At 44.1% G+C, this 19,666-nt stretch overlaps 1 protein-coding gene across 11 annotated transcripts in view; it reads right to left on the minus strand.

The window, feature by feature from the left end:
- The window catches only part of SYNE3 (spectrin repeat containing nuclear envelope family member 3), a 102,525-nt gene that overhangs the window by 47,011 nt on the left and 35,848 nt on the right, over positions 1 to 19,666 (minus strand). For 8 of the 11 annotated variants that reach the window (XM_037900906.2, XM_037900904.2, XM_037900901.2 and 5 more), the window contains 8 exons: positions 18,501 to 18,658; positions 13,438 to 13,610; positions 12,672 to 12,981; positions 7,168 to 7,329; positions 5,716 to 6,060; positions 4,292 to 4,428; positions 1,645 to 1,819; positions 432 to 614 (listed from right to left, as the gene is read on the minus strand). In XM_037900906.2, coding sequence (XP_037756834.1) covers positions 432 to 614; positions 1,645 to 1,819; positions 4,292 to 4,428; positions 5,716 to 6,060; positions 7,168 to 7,329; positions 12,672 to 12,981; positions 13,438 to 13,610; positions 18,501 to 18,644 — 1,629 coding nt within the window. In that variant the 5' untranslated portion in view covers positions 18,645 to 18,658. Of the gene's footprint in view, positions 1 to 431; positions 615 to 1,644; positions 1,820 to 4,291; positions 4,429 to 5,711; positions 6,061 to 7,167; positions 7,330 to 12,671; positions 12,982 to 13,437; positions 13,629 to 18,500; positions 18,659 to 19,666 lie in introns of those variants that run through there. The other 3 variants (XM_043549885.1, XM_037900907.2, XM_037900902.2) reach the window with 3 other exon arrangements.

Genomic DNA, 19,666 nt, shown 5'->3' on the forward strand with positions numbered 1-19,666 from the left:
GGAGCTTGAGGAAGTGAGGGCTGCTGCGGGGGAAGTAGCCCAGGGAATTGTACATGTCATGTTTCTAAAAGGTCAGCTACCATAGCTGATACCATTAGGGTCCCTGGGCTGGAGCCTGGAGTATAGAGTGGGCCCAGGCTCCCCCCCCCACCTTTGCCCCCTGATTAATCACTGAGACTGGGAGACAACAGAGACTGTGCAAGGAAGGACAACTTCTCCTCACCTCCCTTGCTGGCTTATGATGAAAATGGCTCAGTAGACTGTGACCCTTGTCCCTAGAGAAAGAAGGGTTATGTGGAGGGTCACAGTGAGCCTCTGAGGCGAGCGAAATCCACCAGGAAATGTGGGACCCACGGAGGCAAGGAATAGAGCTCTGTCACAATATTAAATAGTAAACAGGCCTTGGAGTGAACTGAATATTAACTGCTAACCTGCAGTCTGCTTTTCCTTTGTAGCAGACTTTTGTGTAGAATTTCTCTCTCCTTTGCTGTATCGGTTACCTCTGCTAGGAGAGACTTTGCTCTCTCCTCACCAAAGATACTGCTTAGCAAATCCTTCTTCAGCTGTAACATCATCAACTGCTCCTTGAATTGGGAGCTCTCAGCCAGGCATTCCTACAGGAGAACAATTATTCTCGTAACACCCAGGGCTACATGAGCGGATCAGGTGGCAAATGCACAGAAAAACAGCAAGGCCATGGCTGTAGGACAACAGTATCTTGAGCATACCTGCTATACCACAAGGCACCCACAGTGTGCCAAGCTGAGAGCCAAATCAGCAACTTGCCAGAACCCCAAGTGCAGCACTCATTTTTTTACATAAAGGGAGCCAATTGCAGTCACCTTCATCCCAAATATGGAGACGAGGCCCAACGGCTCAGCATGAAGCCTGGCTGCTCGCATCAAGGTGAAGCATTGCTTGCTGAGATCTGTCGTCTACACTCCTAAAAGGAGGAAGCTGTGAGCAACACTGTAGGGCTCTGTGGGCCTACTCGAGTCCTGGTATAACGGATGACTCAGGCTGCTATACCACAAACTGCATCAGGAAGGCGTAAATTCTGCTCCCAATATTTCTTTTATATAAACCGGACTGCTTCGTTTCTCTGGTTCTGCAGCTGCTTTGCTGATCTGCATGAAGGAAGCCTACCTGAGCTACATGGTGCCTGACATGAAACTGTCTTATCAGGGTTATGGTTCAGTTTGATCCCTGTTTATAAAAACATTTATTCCAGAGATCCATGGGGCGAGGGAGTCACCATCACTACTCAATTCATGGGTGCATGCAGCAATTATGTATCTTAATATCTAAACTATATTATTACAAAAGTATTAATGGAGTCCTCAGATTTCCTACCCAGATGGATGTGGGGTTACTGCCAAAGGCAATAATAAGGCACTTAACTCTTATATAACATTCCTTTCTCAACTGGCAATTGTAGCTCATTAAATAGAATGCTCAAAATGATGTGACTTTGTCACAATTAGTGCAGATGTGGGCCTGAGTTTCAGCAGTGTGTTATTTCCTAAAGGAACTGGAAAACATTCTCAGTTGTCTCCAACAGACAGCTGCATTCGTGCACGTGTCAGTACAGCTTGTGCCGTGCGAACAAGAGACTGGCTTCCTAACTTAGCTGCAACTCTCTACCTCAATCTGAAGTAAGAAAGCATGTGTCAGGGAGGGCTCAGCAACATTAGCAGTGGAGTCCAGAAGTCTCTGAGCCGATGGCTTCCACAACTGGAACTCTCGCAGTGGATTTTGAAAACTCTGCCCAAGCTCAGTTTCAGTCCCAGTGCTCATTTTAAATGTCTTTCCCTTGGCCCTGCAAGAATAAGCAGACAATGGCGAGAATGATTAAAGTGAAATCTTAAGCTAAATGTGCAATTCACTGAGGGACAAAAATAGCACAATCCTCGTGTGCCTGCTCCACCCAACACAAAGAACCTCCGTTTTCTCCTGGCTTTGTCCACCCTTCACTAGGCAGCTGCTTCTGCCAGTCAGACGTCCAACAAACCCTGCTTAGATATGGAGGGACACATTCACCTCTGCTCAAACTCCACTGAAATCACTAGAGACGTACCAGGGATGAAATCTGGCCTGACAGTTTCAATGCCAAACAATCTCATTGTGTTCAATTTGTTATCTTCAGTATTATCCACCAAGTAAGATCAAAGGAACAACGTGGCGGGTGGATGGTAGAAACAAGCCATGCACGTACATCTAAGAAACCTAGCATTTAGCTGCAGCCACCTTTAGCATTTCCATAAAAAGGTGAAAAAGAAGTTTTGGTCCATTTAAAATTTTTTTTTTATCTTTACACACAAAAAATAAATGTTGATAACCCCAAATTGCCCAGAATAAAGGAGGACAAAAATAAATTTTCCTGGTTTTTAATTCTATATTTTTTAAACTTTTTAGAATCATGTGTGTGCCAGGTAAAATCAGTGGATAAATTAAAATAGCTAACACTCATTGAACTAATATATGGTTTAAATATCCAGGCTCCCAGTCTGAAGGCTGGTCCTAAATGCTGTGGGGCCGTGAGAGGAACTTACGCAGTTCCCTTCCCAGTGGCAGACCCCCTACAGCTACCTCCTACTTCCCTGTGCTTTCCTGACCTTCCATCCTGTTGGATCCTGAAGTCAGGAGCAGCTTGCAGTATAAAGTTTATGCATAAAAGGAAATATTGTCCTGTTAAGACACAGGAATGGGAATCAAGAGTTCAACTCCTAGTTATGCCACAGACTTCCAACGCAGTCTTGGCTAATTTCACTTTTCAGCATCTGCTTCCCCCTCTGTGAAATGGAGATAATACTAGTTACCTACGTGTCACAGGGGTGTTTGCAATGAGCTTAGCTTCCTGAGGGCCCTGAAATCCTCAGACGGAAATCTCTGTTATTACTTCCTTTGCCATCCACTCTACAGACTCTGCCAGCAGCAACCTGTGACTTTGCCACGCCTTGCAAAGAAGCAGGAGTTTTGGGGAAAAGCTGGCAACTTATTGAACAGCCACTGATTTCTGATCAGAGGCAAGTTTAAGTCTCCTATAGTTGTTCTTCATTGGAAAATAAATCCCAGTTTGTTTCATTTTTAAAATTTGAATTGCTTGCTTTTCTGCATCAATTTTATTTCTCCAGTCTTTTTCCATTTGCCAGCACAGTCTGCTCTAGGGATAGGAAAACCAGTTTAGATACAATAAAAATAAACTGACCTTCTTTTCCCCTTCCCAGACTGATCCTTTCTTGAAGTTTGCTAACTGCAGCCTCTGAACTTTCTGATTCCAGACAGCCTGGAAGCGGAAGTGCTAAAGCACAGTGGGAGGCTAGATTTGAAATGTTTCCAGCCCGAAAATGGAAGCAGGAAACAGGAGATACGTAGTAAGGAGAAGGTGGAATAAGCCCTGCCAGATAACTGGGAGGGGAATGATTCATCAAAACAAACCTCCCAGAAAAAGGCCATGTGCACTCTGCAGTAGTTCAGCCAAACCGTTTACAACAACAGTTCCCAGTCCGATTTTTAGTTGAGCAAGAAAAGCAAGCAAAAAATAAAAATACTGATTCTACAATGTTAAAACAAGCAGTCAAACCAAATATTTCATCCAGACTATACCTAGTACAGCATGAGAGGGATCCAAGAGCAGGAGATAAGGAATCTGTGTTCCAAACCATTATGGAGACTCAGAATATACTGTCCAGACAGTCAAACCTTCCCACTACATCAGAGAAACCACAAAGATCAGTTTCCTTTGCTATTTTTAACATGTAAATGCCTGATCTTGCTCCCATTGAGGTCAGAGGCAAAACTCCTGCTCACCTCACTGGAAGCAGACTTGGGCCCTAAGAAAGAGATTTTCCAGCACTCAGAACTAGGGCCAGATTTATGGAAGTGTTCAGCCACCCAGCAGCTCCTGTTGCGACACTTCCAGCCGCAATGCCAAAAGAGGCCAACGCCCAATGGGCTAAGCTCTTCTGAAAATCTGGCCATTTATTTTGGTGTCTAAATGGGAGTTGAACTCCTCTGGGACTTCTCCTGTGAGTCAAAGCTTCTCAGCAAGGTTCCAGGAACTGGTCCCAAGGCAGCAAGGTTAACTGAAATGTGGGATGTGGCTATCATCAGTAAAAAAACAAAACAAAAGAAAAACCCCAAAACCCTTTGTGATTCTGCCACCTAAGGTCAGTCTGTATCTTGCCCTTTCTCCACAGGCCCTTGCTGATCCTTGGAGCCATTCAGTCCCCAGTGAAGTTTTATGTCAAAATGCTAGCCCGCCCTACCCACATTCCCCGTGGATAAATACCTTTGATATTCCCGTATTGCAGCTACAACACCGTCAGAGAGCGGTTGTATATTCTGTGAAAACCGGAACAATTCCTTAAGCTGAGCCTTCAGTCTCTCAGCCTTTGGCTCTTCTGCTGCAAGCGCTGCTCTTGCTGCCTTAATCATAAAAATAATGATCAGTTTGCATCATGAGCACAACACCTGAACATGAAAAGTATAGACTATGCTGAATCTAGAGATGGTCAAACTATTTGCCACAAGCCATTTGTGTGTCAGATTTGGCCCTTTTTCTGTTCTCAAACTGTCCGTGAAATGATCAGGATTTTCATAAATGTCCAGGTTGTTTGTTATAGTTAGGTGACTAATTTTTAAAAACACCTTTGTGCCTATGGGTGTTTTGTAAACTGTTCACAGCAAGCGCTCTGTGAGTATTTTATATGCAGAATTCACTAATTAAACGGTGTGACTGGTCAACAAAGTCACACGGCCAGGGGTGCTGGAACAATTTTTATAGTGGGGGTACTGAGAGCCACTGAACCAAACTGTAAACCCTGTATATGATGGAAACTACTTCAATCCAGGGAGTGCTGCAGCACCCCCCGCACCCTAAATTCCAGCACCTATGCACATGGCTTAATTTCTATTTCCTGATTGGGTGACCTAAGGCGAGCAGCACTTCTGGTACAATTACAATCAAACCTATCTGTGCTAATAGCAGCTTTTCCACAATCTGGTTATATGGCTGTGCATGGAAAAGGGAACAAAAAGGGGTAGGTACACAGCTGGATTGAAACACAGTTTGGCTTAAGTGAATACAGTTTGCAACTACTTTTGCCCTACTCTTTGCACAGCACTTGCTGAATACGACATATAACTAGGCAGTTTTGGATTATAATGAAAGTAATAAAAATGATGACAGATGCATAAATGTTACAGCTGTTAACAGGAAGTTAATGACGTGTGATTTTAAATACTCTATCTGCAAAAGACCCTCTTCTTATGCCATCTCATGTTTAGAGAAGTTTGATTTTTTTAATGTGGGATTTCTACAACCAGAAACCTGAAATTATAAGTGTGTGTGCACAAACCCACCAGTACGCACTTTATTTTAATGGGACTAATTGGAGAGAAAGACACAACCCCATATGAGCAGGAACAACAAACATTATTTGCTATACCTAAGGAGAAACAGGGAATAGATAGTGTGAGGCAGAGACTAAAATTGTTGGTTCTTTTCTCCCCATTCACATTTTCCCTTATTTGATTCTACATACATTTTTCTACCGTCCTCAGCCCCATAATATTGGAGCACTTTCCTGAAGTACATTGTCACATGACTAATATCTGTATGAGCAAGGGTGGTCATGTAACTTCGATTTTGTCAAATGTGTTTACTACACTTCTCACAGCTTGCTTTTAGGCATACAAAATACAACAACTTACGATGTATTTTCTCCACAGAGCTACTAATTCCTCTTCACTCTTCGGCTTCTCCTCTGACTCCAGGTCATTCTCTAGTCTTTGTAGCATCTTTCTGAATTCCTGGACCTCTGCTTCCAACTGTCTGGCTTGGGACTGAAAGGCACTTTCTGACTTAAGGATCTTATGTATTCTCTCCTCTTCCTCACCACATATTAGTTTCAACTTCTCCAGGGCTTTCCTCAACTCCTCCAACTCATCCTTCATCTTCCCAGCTCCCAGGGGGGAGGTGTTCTGGATCACCCCTGTAGACTGAACCTCCAGGCATTTCAATTTCTTTTCACCACGCTTAACATCTTTGGCAATGTTCTGAAGAAAGAAGGAAATCAGAAAGGATTAAGTGGAAAGAAGAGTGGGGTGGAGTGCAGGGGGTGGGGAAATGACACCTGATAATATTTACTTTTATCTGTGTATTTATTTTCTTCTCCAATTGTTGTTTCAAGGCATGTCACTTATGAAGTGGCCAGCTGCCAGATTTGATATACTTATTTGCAATTTGTAGCCTTATGATTTAGATACTATAACAGCAGGAGCATGGCTTCCCAAGAACTAGAGGAATCTTTTAAAACTGTTGGGTCTGATTTTCAAAAGTGTTCAGCACCCACAGTGCCAGTGGAAGTCAACAGGAGCCACATGTACTTGGCATCACAGATACTCAGGCCACAGAGGTGTCTAAAGTTTAGTAGCCCAAACTAAGGCACCCAAAATTGGAGACCACTTGTGAAAAATTGTGCCGTTAACAGTGTCACCAACCCCAAGCATTCAAAAATCACGAGTCAGGCCCATCCAAAATCATGAGATTGGCTTAAATCATTAGATTTTTAAAAATAATAAAGGTCAGGGTTGTTTTTATTTGTCTTCTGGCCCTTGAGCCTCTGCGCTACATTCAGATCATGTTTATATGCTTCTCTCTTTAACCAGGAAGGCTAGAAACCTACATTTCTTTTTTTTAATGAAAGCTCAGATTCTCGTGTAATCACATGACTCCAGGAACTGGAGCTTTAAGAAAAATGTCAAATAGCATGAGACTCATGATAAAATTGGGAGAGTTGTCAATGGTGTGTTAATGACCTCACAGAAAGTGGCAGACCTGGACAACTCCTGATTCAGGACCCCTTCTTTAGCCATTTCACCAGAATTTGTTTTAAACACCTCTCTTTTAAATATCCCCCTTTGATAAAGACAATATGCCTTTCCCCCTCTCCTCCAGATTTCTGCCCTGAGCCAAATTTGAACTTGCAGTGCTTGAATTCTAGGCCCATAGCATACTTTCAGAGCCACATGGATCTTATGAATACACTATTCTGTTAAATACTTGTATGATTTGGGGAATATACACAAGAAGGGATTCAGATGAGGAGAATGCATTTCTTAGCAGCGCTCTCCCTCCCCTACTAGAACTGCATCATAAAGAACCTGCAATGTCTTTAGCCCATTGTCTGCTGGCAACTTTGTTGTTTCTCCGAGGCAGCTGTTCAATCTTTCAGTCACGCCATTCAGCCACGATTGAAATTGGTCGACATTGGTCTTGTATTGCTCATGTTCCTTCGTTATCTTTTCAAGCAATTTAACTCTGCACTGTAACAAGAAACGTCCAAAACGGTGAGGCCAGAGCTTATCTGTCTCTTCATAGGTTGCATTTTTAACTAGGAAAACAGAGTCGATTTCCTTTCACCCCCATGTCACTCAACCTTTTCAGGAATTCACACCTCATCTCCAGTATGAGGACAAAAATATGTAAAGCTTTCTCCCATTCTTGGCTGTGCTGTAGCATCTCAATGTTTATTCAGAGAACAGAAGATGGCAAGGCCCTGTGAGGTCAGTGTCTTGCCTCGCCTCCCCTTTCCAAAGCTTCATATTTTTCATTAAAAAGCGGTATTATCCTTTCCCAACTTTGCTTTGAAACACAGACAATATATGGGGCCAGCCTACAAGCTACAGTGACAGCCTCCATGCTGGCAAAAAGTATAGGATTACTCTGTCTGATCATGCCTGGGGCATGTAAATTATTTCACAGCATTTGCCATTTAAACAAGAGGTAAAGAAACGACTATATTTGCAGCATTAGAAACTCTGCAATATTTTTAGCATCTATGGTAACCTCCAAAGACTTTGCTTTCATTGGCACAATATATAGGGCCTGGCAGTGTTTGGCTCTGCACAAACTAGGGACAGGGTGCAAAGAGACATCCCTCTGCACACATCTTGTGCCCCTATGCAGGGGCCAGAGACAGGGCTGGATCCTGGGATCTGGCAGATCTACACAGAGGCCAGGTCACTGGTCTAGGGTGAAAAGTGACTCAAAGCTCCCATCTGCTCTCCCCTGACCCTGGGGCTGCTCTGTGCAGACCCCTGCATCAAGCTGGAATAGTCTGAGGACTCCTCTATCTTGTGTCCTCTGCCAACAGCCCCAGCAGTCTGAAGACACCATGATATAGGAGCATTCTGGCCATGTTACCTCTCCTTCAGCCATGCCAGCAGCACGGAAGCAGAGAAATGCATGAGCCCATATGTCAGCTCCAGCTACCAGAGGATCACCCTTGTGCTGGGATAATCCTCCAGGGCCAGTCCCCCTTGCTTTAGGGCCAGACTGTGACAGTGGTACAATACAAAGCAGCTACACCACACTGGAGAATCTGCCCCACTGTGACAGTCTTTGCAGTCAGAAGGCAAAATTCTGATCTCAGTTACATGGAGTATTGAAAACTCTGTTGAAATGGGAGTCTGTCCTTTAAATTTCAGGGTGCATTTCTGATCCTGCAGGCTAGGGAGCTGCGTAGGGAAGCGTGTGATCTGGGCCTGGCCTAGACTAGTGTGAGGGATCATAGACCTCAAATCAAGCCTTGCACATAGTGGGGCAGATCCCTGGCTGGTGTCCATCTGTATAGCTCAATGGACTTCGCTGGGGTTATTCTGATTTGCACTAGCTGAGGATTTGGCAGAGAAAGTGAAATGAAGACATAAATACACCAGGGCAGGAAGTGCAAACTGTAAAAACTCCCAAGCGCCAGGATTCAAATCTGATTGATAAACAGAATTATGGTGAAAATGTACTCCAGCATCTTACAGTAAAATTACAAAGGTTGATTAAGGAGGAGATGCACAGCTTAAATTGAGAAGTAGCTTAACCTCTGTCTGGAACAAGCTGTTCAACCAAAATGAAGCAGTCCAAGGCTTGGAAATTACTGCTGAAAATGTTACGATCCATCATGTCATGTGATAAATGACACACATTTGAACAGACACAACACTGTGCTAAGCTATCATATGAAAAGCTAACCAAGGGCAGGCTGAAAACCTGCCAGACTGCTAGACGGGGCTACCTCCGAGTGCAACTTTTAATGAAGAGAAAGATGCTGCCATTTGCTCTGTCAGGCTACTCATTATTCTTTTCACTGAGAAGCCACACAAAAGGAGCATTAACTCTTGCCTTCTGCAGAAGCACTTGAATAATCAGAGAACATCTACCAGCCAAGATGTGGCATAGGGAGGAATATTTGTACTGACAAGAAAATAACAGATCCCAAGCAGGCTGCAAGATGAGGAATACTAAGAGATGACATTGTGAAGAATATATGCAGGTTTTTGGTTTCATATTCAGGACATGCTTTTGGTGCACCGTTACCCAAGAGATAAAGCATGAAGGTCTGCCCCATTCTCTGGCCTCTATGGGTATGTCTACACTGCACACTAAGCCCAGGTCTGTGGGACCCAGGCTTGTAGATGTGGTGTTTCCAAATCAGAGTTTGAGTGTTCACACTGTATTGTAAACCTTGCTTTACAATTGCTGGACCCATGTCTCAGAGCTGTGCTAACTCATCCATATAGCACTACGCAGACCTTCTGACTCAGGTCTGCAGCCTGACCTGGGTCCGCAATGCAAAATAACAGGGCTTGGACTTGGATCACAGCAGGAATCAGGCTTTGACCCGCAGGACCCTAGGACCCGGGTCTTGAGCGTTTGCTGACTCGAGTCAGACTGATGTGCGTGTGGACAGAAGTGGGGCTTGGGCTCAAACCTGAGTCAGAGCCCAGGTTTAGTGTGCAGTGTATCTGCCACTCCAGCAACAAACAGGGGCTGTAAGTAGCCAGCAAGCAACTGGGGGAGAATGCTCCTGGTGCAGGGACTCTGTTGGGCCTCTGTTGGCTTCCTGCAAGCATTGGTACAGGAGGTGTGTGAGGGCAGTTGTGGGGCTGGAGACAGAAGAGAATGTATTGGGACAGAGCTGTACAACATGCTACCATGGCCATTCCGGCTTGCGCTGCAAGCCACAGGGAGCTCTGCAGAGGATGCCATAACTTAGGGCTGCCTAAATTTTGCTAGAGGTTGTTTCAGCCCCTGAAGCAGCCCAGAATTGCGGGGGCGCCAAAAATGATTTGAAGCCACCCTCTGCCACTCTCTCCCTCTAACTCACATGGGATTGTCTGAGAGTAGAATGAAAGACTGAGCCAAGAACCTGTAGGTTTAATTTAAGAGAACCAACGTGAATCAAATTTTTTGTGTTTTGCACCAGCCTAGATTGAGTATGTGCTGAAACTTCATACATCTCTACTGTTCCTGCTATACAAGGAAGACAGGATGTCTCAGTGGTTATTTATATTTAGACGACATTCTTGGCTAGTACTAATAACTCTTTTGGGGGGAGAAGGGGAGAGACATGTGGAGTAGGGGAGAGAATTGGCTGCTGTGTGTAAAAATGTTACAACAACTGTAATTAAAAAAAATTCTGGTGAATATAATTTTTAATTTGGGAGTGTAAGGATACTCAGTGGCAGCAAGAAAATATGTTAACTCACTGGAGAAGTAATATCACAGTTAAACCATTTGAGAAATGGAATTCACTTGCTCAGTCTGTGACAGAAACTGACAACTGCACCAGATCTAAAAAAGCTTCTTGGATACTAGTGAAATTTACAAGTACCAGCAAGCTGTCTCCTGTAGCCAGCTTGGGAATTCAGCTGTCATTTGCAATTTACATGAAGCCTAGCCCCCCATCATGAGAGGGGCTGAGACAACCCAGATTACTGGATCTCTTTCATTCAGTCCTCCCTCCCACTGTGAGAGGTAGCAAAGGTTCCTTCAGCTACCATTATTCACTTCCTGGCAAGACTCCCAAGCTGCCTCTAACCTTGGAATTAGCCAATGAGTCCCCCATTTATTTCAATCACAAAAACTAACGTTTTCCACCATCCCTCCACCCGCAGCCTCCAGAGGTTTTTCAACTGGATTGTTTCACTTTGTCTTTTGGTGCAAGGTGGCATTTGTAGCTGCTTCAACTGCCTTTTCTAGAGCCTCAGTTAGCTGGAGACATCAGCATGTATTTTATCTAAATACAGTGGGCCTGATTCTGATCTCTCAGCAGCAACCATCAGTGTAAGTCTACGCTGGTGTCACACTAGCCTAAGAGATCTGACTCAGGCTCTCTGTATTCAGATAATTTGTTTGAGGGAACTGGCTAGTCCAAATATCAAACTGCACAACACAAATACTAGCTGTTCATGGATCAAGGACAAACCCTTGTTTAGAGGGAAGTCACTAAACATTTAAATTGGGAATCTGGTGAAATTTATAATCCCAAGAGTTGAATTGCCAGGAGCAAAAAAGGGTGTTTTTAACGAATGGATTTATTCTGCAACCTGACTTTGATTAAATGTTTCTTTAGATGTATTTATGGCTAGAAAGTGTGACTGCAGCAGCTGCAGGCATAGAATGGGGGTTTATAATTTTTTAAATATTTTAAATGAAAAAGTAACTCAAGTTCATCCTCATGAAAGATTCTAGCCCTGGAGACTCAAAGCTTCTGTTTCTCATAGAACCACAAACTTCCCCACATAGCCCCTCCAATGAGACTCCATGATCCCCTTGGATGATGACCTCTTGGGATGAGAGTGTCCACCAATCATCAGGACCACCCAATCCTTGGCCTGGGTGGAGAAGTGGGAAAGAAGAGCAGGTGTCATGGTTGTGCAGGCAGGTGACAGAGCCCATGTAATGGAGTTCAGTTTTATTAACTCCAATTGTTTGGATTAGTCAGTTACCAGACACTGGAATGGCCGTTCTTTCCTAAGGCAAATCCAAAGCCACTGATGTACAAAGGCTACTGTTCAGGTGGCTGGATATACCCTAGATATGTCCTTGATCTACTCTCATTACTCTAGAATCTGGAGCATCCCTACATGTAAGACTCTCCTACCCACTAAAGGCAAATCCTTGTCCCATAGCCAGATCCTTCCCACCGGCTGTGGAAATGAAGGGTATTGTCTCATCTCAGGTTTCATAGTAACAGCCGTGTTAGTCTGTATTCGCAAAAAGAAAAGGAGTACTTGTGCCACAAGTACTCCTTTTCTTTTTGTCTCATCTCAAACCTTCACCCAAACCAACTATCAAAGTGAGTCACAGACATGAAAAGTTGAATTATAATGTTGACCATCCTCCTGTCTAATGACCACTGTACCTCTGGGATTGAGGGCAGGTGCAGGCTGGAAAATGAATGAGCATCTATTGAAAATCTTTTAGCTATTAGCGTTGGCTGCCTATTCTTTGTGTCGGAAAAGCATTAATTGCTTGCCAACTCTGAGATTATGGAGTGTGAGTCTTGATCTGGGGATTTGTGTTATAGCTTCAAATGAGGGTGCAGAGTTGGGATGCTCCCTCATCTCCTTGGATGGATTACTTTGCATCAAGATCACTCTGAGATCTTTGATTTACCAAAGGGCAGGGAAGCATTTGCTTTGGGATTGCTTGTATTAATCTTGCCCTGTTAAGAACACTCAAACCTTCTGTGCACTATAGATACATTCTTTTCCCATGAACCATATTGCGGAACTCCTTGCTCTCATATCAGAAACACTAACAGTAAATAATACAGGATAGTAACTGGTGAGCCTAAACCCTCCTCTCTTTTATAGTTGCATTTTACCTGAGCTTCTGTCTTTATTTCTTCATATTCCACCTTCATCTTCTTCTGGACATCCTCATCGACACTCGGGTCACCTATCCTGTTAAACAAGGAAGCAGCTTCCTCCAGCAGCCTTTCCAGCAAGACTGACTGATTTAGGACATCATTCAGCAGAACCTGGGAGTGGCTCAGCTGCCATTGCTTCTCCTTTAAACCGAGCTGCAGTTCTATGTCAGGCTCCAAGGTAACCTTCATGTTATGAATCCAGACGTAAAACTCATCCTGGGCTTTCAAGTATTCACTCCAGTGCAGCCACACCCATTCGATACGGCTGTTGGGGAAAGTGAGAAACAAGATACACGAGGTTCTCCCAGGACCAGTGGAGAGGGAGGGGAGTTCAAGATGCTTTAAAAAATGTTGGTAATAAAGAATCAGATTCTCAGACAGGGTAAATCAGCCTAGCTTCATTGACTTCAGAGTGTCACAATCCACTTCCCAGCTGCCCCTGGCTGCGGTAAAAAGTACCCTGTGCTAGCCCTGTGCCTGGCAAAGATTATTTCTCAGGTCACTGGACTGGCGTATTGTGGGTAGATGTAGAGCCAAGGTTCACCTACTCTCTGCTCCTTTCCAACGTATGCATGGGACCCCAGTGAAGGCTCCTCTCTCTCCCACACAGTACAGGTAGTTAGAGCAGGGAGTAAGGCGGCATTGTCTGAGAGAATTAGACAAGCCACAGTCTGACCCAATATATCAAATACAGTCTTTGTGGAAACAGCATGTGTCCTACCTGTGGCAGTGAGTAATGTAGATGGCTGTTTCTTCCCACATGGCTTTAATGTCTTTCAGTTTGGCTAGTATCTCATGCTTTTCCTCCTCGCTGATACAGCGAAGAAGGGCATCTGCTTTTATCAGGACCAAATCCATTTTCACTCGACCTTCTGGCTCCAATGCACAAATTTTCTATTAGAAAACACAAAACTGAAAACATTGAAAAAAAGAGAGCCTGCCAGTGAGGTTATTGAATTAGAACTTTGCTTTCATATGGAAATCATTACATCCTTGCTGGAAAACTCCTACAAAATTTAATAGAAATAAGAACTTTCCTACTGTTTTTTTCAATATTCGTACAGGATTTAATTAATGCAGAAATATATCCCTGTTGTAAAGTAGTTAGCACCACCAACAGAAAGTAGATCATTAACTTCTGTAGGTTTTCACGGTAATTTCTACGCAGCCCTGTTGGGTTTGTGCCTATTAAGTGCTATAGGACTTGCCTGTAACAATAGTGTCTCCACTACTGCTACAGATCTATTGTACTGCATAACCACATGACGTCTAATTCACTTTCTTGGAGTAAGTGCAGAGGAGACACTATTTACGGGAAACATTGAGCAAAGCCAGTATTGTAAGTTGCACCAGAACATGCCATGGGAGCTGCACCAAAAAGCAGTTTGTTGCAAATCACAGAAGACATACTCTGAGCCACCCTATAAAAAGAATAGAGAATTATATCTCTGCTATCAAATTCTATTTCCACACAAAAACACGTTGTGTATCAGTTAAGGCCCCGTCACCTACATGCATACCTAACACAAAACCTACAAGCAAGGAAATGAAAGTTGAGCCACCTAACACTATGTATCTTCTACTCTTCCACCCAGAGACAAACCTAACCCTTCGCACAAACACCCCACCCCACACACCACCTTAATTCTGTCCTAATAGTGTTGTCAGCCTTCCAGCAGCACCTCCCCACTATCACGCAGACCACTAGACTTCCTTTCCCTGCTGTCCCTCCTCACAGTTCTGGGAAACCACACTCATTCATGATGGGGGAAGGGGTGCCAAAAGGAAAATGCTGAGACATTCAAAATCTGAGGTCACTTTTGAAGATGTAGGCCTAAGTGATTTATCCGGAGTGATTTACCTATTACCCATAAATACATCATTTGATTATTTACTTGTAAAAAACAAAAACAGAGCACAGGGGAAAATATAAACCACACCCAGCAAACAATAGAAAGATTCAAAACCAAAACTTAGTCCAGGCTTCAGTCTTGTTCCTGCTTGAAGTGACTTGAAAGCAAATGAGCCAGGATTGAGAAAGCTGTGGTTGGAGCTGGCACTTTTTTTAACGATTGCTTTCTTTGGCTGGCATTTTTGTTAGCAAATTAACAGAAAATAAATCATAGGGAGGAAGCCTGAATAAATGCAAGCCAATTGGGAAAGAAGCACTTGGAACAGATGTTTTTATTTAGAAAAAGGCAGGCCAGAAGGAGACATAAGCTGGGTGGCAGAGAAGGAAGAGGGGAAAGGAAGGCAGAACTAAAGAAGAGCCACTTGCTTTTTGTTTAATAATAATGATGGATTTCCAATATCCAGATTGAAAAAGCTACTATAACAAGGATTTTCTATTCGTTATGACCCTGTTCCAAAGTCCAACAAAGGCATCAGGCTTTAGATCAGCCCAGGTAAGATCATCACAAACCACACAATCTTCATTCTTGTGCTCTGTAATGTCAACAGAACCCCTTAATAAACTGTCTCCCACAGCACTGACTTTCTTGAATTTTCTGCATGCATTATGATGTTGTGTGTATCAACATTCCTTATGCAAAAGGTAAGGGCTATGCTCATCCAAAAGCAGAAACAAACCCACAATGAAACAGGAACTTCCAGCTTTTGTGACGGCTATGCAAGTCTGCCCATCACCACCAGCTCGCTGATGAGTCTCTATGCTAGGCCTGGTACATGCTCCAACCCACAATGAACCCCATTTGAGAAAATGGTCCTGAAAATACTGCAATGCCATTATATAAACCACCCCACCAGGAGTGCCATTGTCAGTGCTAGTCATCCCATCTCAAAAACAGAGGGGGTTCAAAGATGGGATGGGGGGCAAACATGACTAGATGCACAGAAAGATGTTCGTCTGAAGAGAAACAGAGAAGGCGGTTTCATTCAGAGAACAGGCCTATCACACGAAAATATGAAAGAGGTATAAAAAATAAGCTAGTGCGATGGGGTATACAAACCCCACACTGGGGAACACAGGGTTAATGAGCTATTATGGGCTCAGCTGGCCCTGCCTTGCACACCTGTGAGAGATGTGAGACTTGAAGGGAGGATTTTAAAAAGGTAAAACAAAGCACAGTTGGTGGCAGAGCAGACCTTGTGGGAACTCCTCAGATCAGTGTGGCCCAACAGCCACTCCCTGATGAAAGGGACGACCCGATGCTGATCCACTTTTGCTGGGACTGTTCTTCCATGTTAGCCTGTGAGCCTTGTCGGGACCACAGGAGCTTAACAGAAGCCTTCTGAAGAAAGAGCCTTACCACATCTGTGGGACAATCCATTTGTGTTCATTATTCTTGTGTTTGTTGCAACCCTGAAAGGTGCAGCCTGCCCAGAGGGGTGAGCCTCTTATGACTGGACTGGCACAGTGGAACACTCAGGCATCTCAGAGCAGAGGCCCAAGTCAGTGCAAAGGCCCAGCCTGGGTGTGCCTGGGGAAGGATGCAGTGATACTAGTCTCATCCTACTGCCCCACTATAATAGTGAATGGTATAGCTGGGGTAGATAGGAGCAGCCAGTTTTCTCAGTGTTCAAGAACAAGAGACATCGAATGAAATTGAAAGGCAACACAATTAAAATGGATAAAAGGAAACACGATTTTTTAAACACACAAGGTATAATTCATCTGCCACAAAATCCGAGGACAAGAGATTAACAGGATTATATAAAATATTATCTGTCTACATAGATAATGCGCAGACTCACAATTCCATTAAAAAGAGGAGAGCTATAACCCCACTCACTGACAGGGTTTAGGAAGAAACTTGCCCTACAGACAGATTATTCCCTAACTGTCCATCCCTGGGATTCCGGTACCTTTCTTGATAGCATCTGGTGTTACCCAGGGTTTCTCAGAACCCAAAAGCAGTGGTAACTTAACTGTCTCTCTCTGAGCAGGGTCAGGAATAAATCAATGGGGGGCACAGCTCATCCAGCTGATAAATAATTGATACAAACCAGGAGTGCTTTCATCTAAAATTACCTTTTTTATTACATCTCAAATGTGTGCGTACATGTGCACACAAATACACACACAGCTGCAGTAGGGCTAGAGCAAAGGTTCTCAAACTGTGGTCTCTGGACCATTAGTGGTCCGCAAGCTCCATTCAGGTGGTCCACAGATAGTTTCCTCTAAGGTGCGCGCCTGGGCACACAAGAGAATGAAGGGCCACCCACTTAATTAGTGGAGCCGCACAGGCGTGGCTCCACTAATTAGGTGTCTGGACCCTGGAGAAGACTCACATGTAAGGTGAGGTGGTGGCCTTGTGGGGAATAGAGGGAAGGTGGGAGGGGGAAGTGGGATGAGAAGAGGGGGTGAGGGGAATTTGGGACTTGCAGGGCTGCGGCGGCCAGAGAAAGAGGCAACTTTCCCCAACTCTAGAGCTGCAGCTGCTGGGGAGAGATGGCCCTCCTTCCCAGCCTCCGCTCTGTGGCTGCTGTGGCGGGGGAGAGACCCCACCCCCTTCCCTGCCCCAGCTCGGGGGCTGCCACGGCAGGGGAGAGAGGGCACATCCATCGCATTAGAAAGGTAAGACTACTGATATTAAAATATGAGTTGTGTGCTTTTATTTGTAGAACAAAAAACATTAATTATTATTATTCTTTTTTTTTTATATATATATATATATAGCGCTTTTATCCAAAGCGCTTTACAATAGTTGGCTAATGGTACAAACAACATTTGGAAAGATCATTAAGTGGTCAGCAATTTTCAAGTGGTCCGTGGAAAAAAAGTTTGAGAACCACTGGGCTAGAGCATTTCAAAACAAGTATATTTCCCTACAGTTAAGAAATGGTTTTGAGGAATCAGTGGCCCGCCTCCCAGGGGGCCCCGCCTTCCAGCTAGCTGCTGGGGAACTTAGCTGTCAGATCCTTGCCCAAAGAAAGCTTCCTCGGAATGCTCCAAAGCATATTCTTTCACCTAATCTTTTATAGCTAAACTTCAAACAAAGCACACAACCTATAGTGACTCCAAACTACGCATTATCTCTTATCAAAACATTTCTAGTCATAGCAATGTGTCTGGGGCACTTAAAACCTAGGTCACTATTCACTCACTCTCTTCCATACTTGTTAACTTTCTGCCCCATCCTCCCATTCTGATTAAAAAACTGCAGGTATACAGCTGTCTGACCTGGCCTCATAAAGGCCCAAGATTTTCCTAGCTATGTGATGTTTGGTTTTCAGCAGGCAGTGGCTGAACATACAAAATTGCTGACTGCGGCATTATCAAATTCTGGGGTAACAATGGTATCGTCCCCTGTCAGAGGCAGGACGTGGGATGAAATGGGCTACTGGTCTCATCTGGTAGCATCGTTTTCTGCACTGCATTGGGTGGTTGCAAACCCCAGTCTTGTGACTGCGAGAAGCAACTAAACCTCCATTTTAGCATGCACAAATGAATGAGTGCTGGGTGCAGCAGCTGAGATCTCAGTCTAGTAAATCAGGATTGCTGCTAGTCTTCCAAAAACACATGAAAAGTCTGGAAGCATCTAATCTAACAACAGGATGCAACCCCCACCCCCACCCCCTCACACATTCTATTCCCTTTTCTTAAGGCAGCGGTAAGTGGCTTGCAAAAGAAGAAGCTGGAGAGAATGCTGAAGAGATCCTGCCCAAATGGGACCAAACTTACAGCTCGTGAGACTATTTTCATGCCCTATCCCACCTTGATCATCTCCTAATGGCAGCCTCTCCATGACTCCTGGCAGCCCCTGCAGTGCCAATGCCACTCGTGAATATGTCTCTCAAAAAGCAGTATCAGTCTTCCCCTACCTCAGTCTCTCTTAGCCTGGCTTCCAGGGCAGACCGAGGTCCCTTGGTGTTATCATTGATCCGCAGTCTCTCCTGGATAGCTTTCATCCAGGCTTCTGCATTCTCCACACTCATGTCAAATTCATCCTGGGGCTGCTGAGTCATTGCATTAGTGGAAACTGAAAGGATAAAGAAATGAGGAATTAAAAACAAACAAACAATTCTCTTCTCAGGAAAGTCTCTCACAGTCTTAAGGAGCAGGGAAAAGAGGAAAATAACTTTACGGATCTCTTTTTGATTAATGGCATCAAAATCCGCAACCCACGGTAGTCCTACATCTCTATGTGAGACTCAACAGAAGTGAGTATGGAGTAAAAGCTCAAACTCAGAGCTTCTAAAATGAAAGTATACACGGGAACAAGATGAAGTTGGGGCACTCCTTTAAGCTCTGTGATTTGGGCTGACATTCAAAGGGATAAGAGTCACTGCATTTATTTGAAAACCAAATTAGGCTAATTTGGTGCTTGTGAAACGTACCAGACTGGACACTAATGTCCTTTGTATTTTCACAGAACATGCACAGTACAGGCAGCGGGAATATAAATACGTCCATCAACATGACTCTCTCTAAGCCCATTTAGGGCTCAGCCCTGCAAGGTACTGAGCACTTGGCCCTGACCTAGCCAAGCACTTGAGTGTGTGCTTAACTTTAAACAGAACTGTCTCAGTGAAGTTGGCCAGATCAAGCCAAAATACTCAGCACCTTGCAGTTAATCCACTCTGCTGAAACTTCTAAGGAGGCAGACAATCAGAACAAGTTGTGGTGATGGTTTTGTGATACGGACCCCATTCCTGCAGGAACCGGGCTGAGACAGCTAACACAGATCACTAGTCAGTCATCAGATGGGAACATCTTTCAGTGCCTATGCACTTTGGGTGGATTTGAACTGGGGACTTATAGATAAAAGGCTCCGTGGACTAGATCCAAAGTCAATATAAAGAGGCTCCTGGAGTTCAATGGGTTTTGGATCAAGTCCTACACCCACTGCCAATGCCTGTCAGCCAGTTTCTCCCTAATGAAAATGTCATGCCTATTTGTTATCCACAATTGAATGCCTTTCTGTTAAAGGTCCAGAGATAATTACTGAGGCTCCATTTTTGCCACTGTTACTCTGACCAAGTAGTAC

This window comes from Chelonia mydas, chromosome 6 (assembly GCF_015237465.2).
Source record: "Chelonia mydas isolate rCheMyd1 chromosome 6, rCheMyd1.pri.v2, whole genome shotgun sequence".
NCBI lineage: Eukaryota > Metazoa > Chordata > Testudines > Cheloniidae > Chelonia > Chelonia mydas.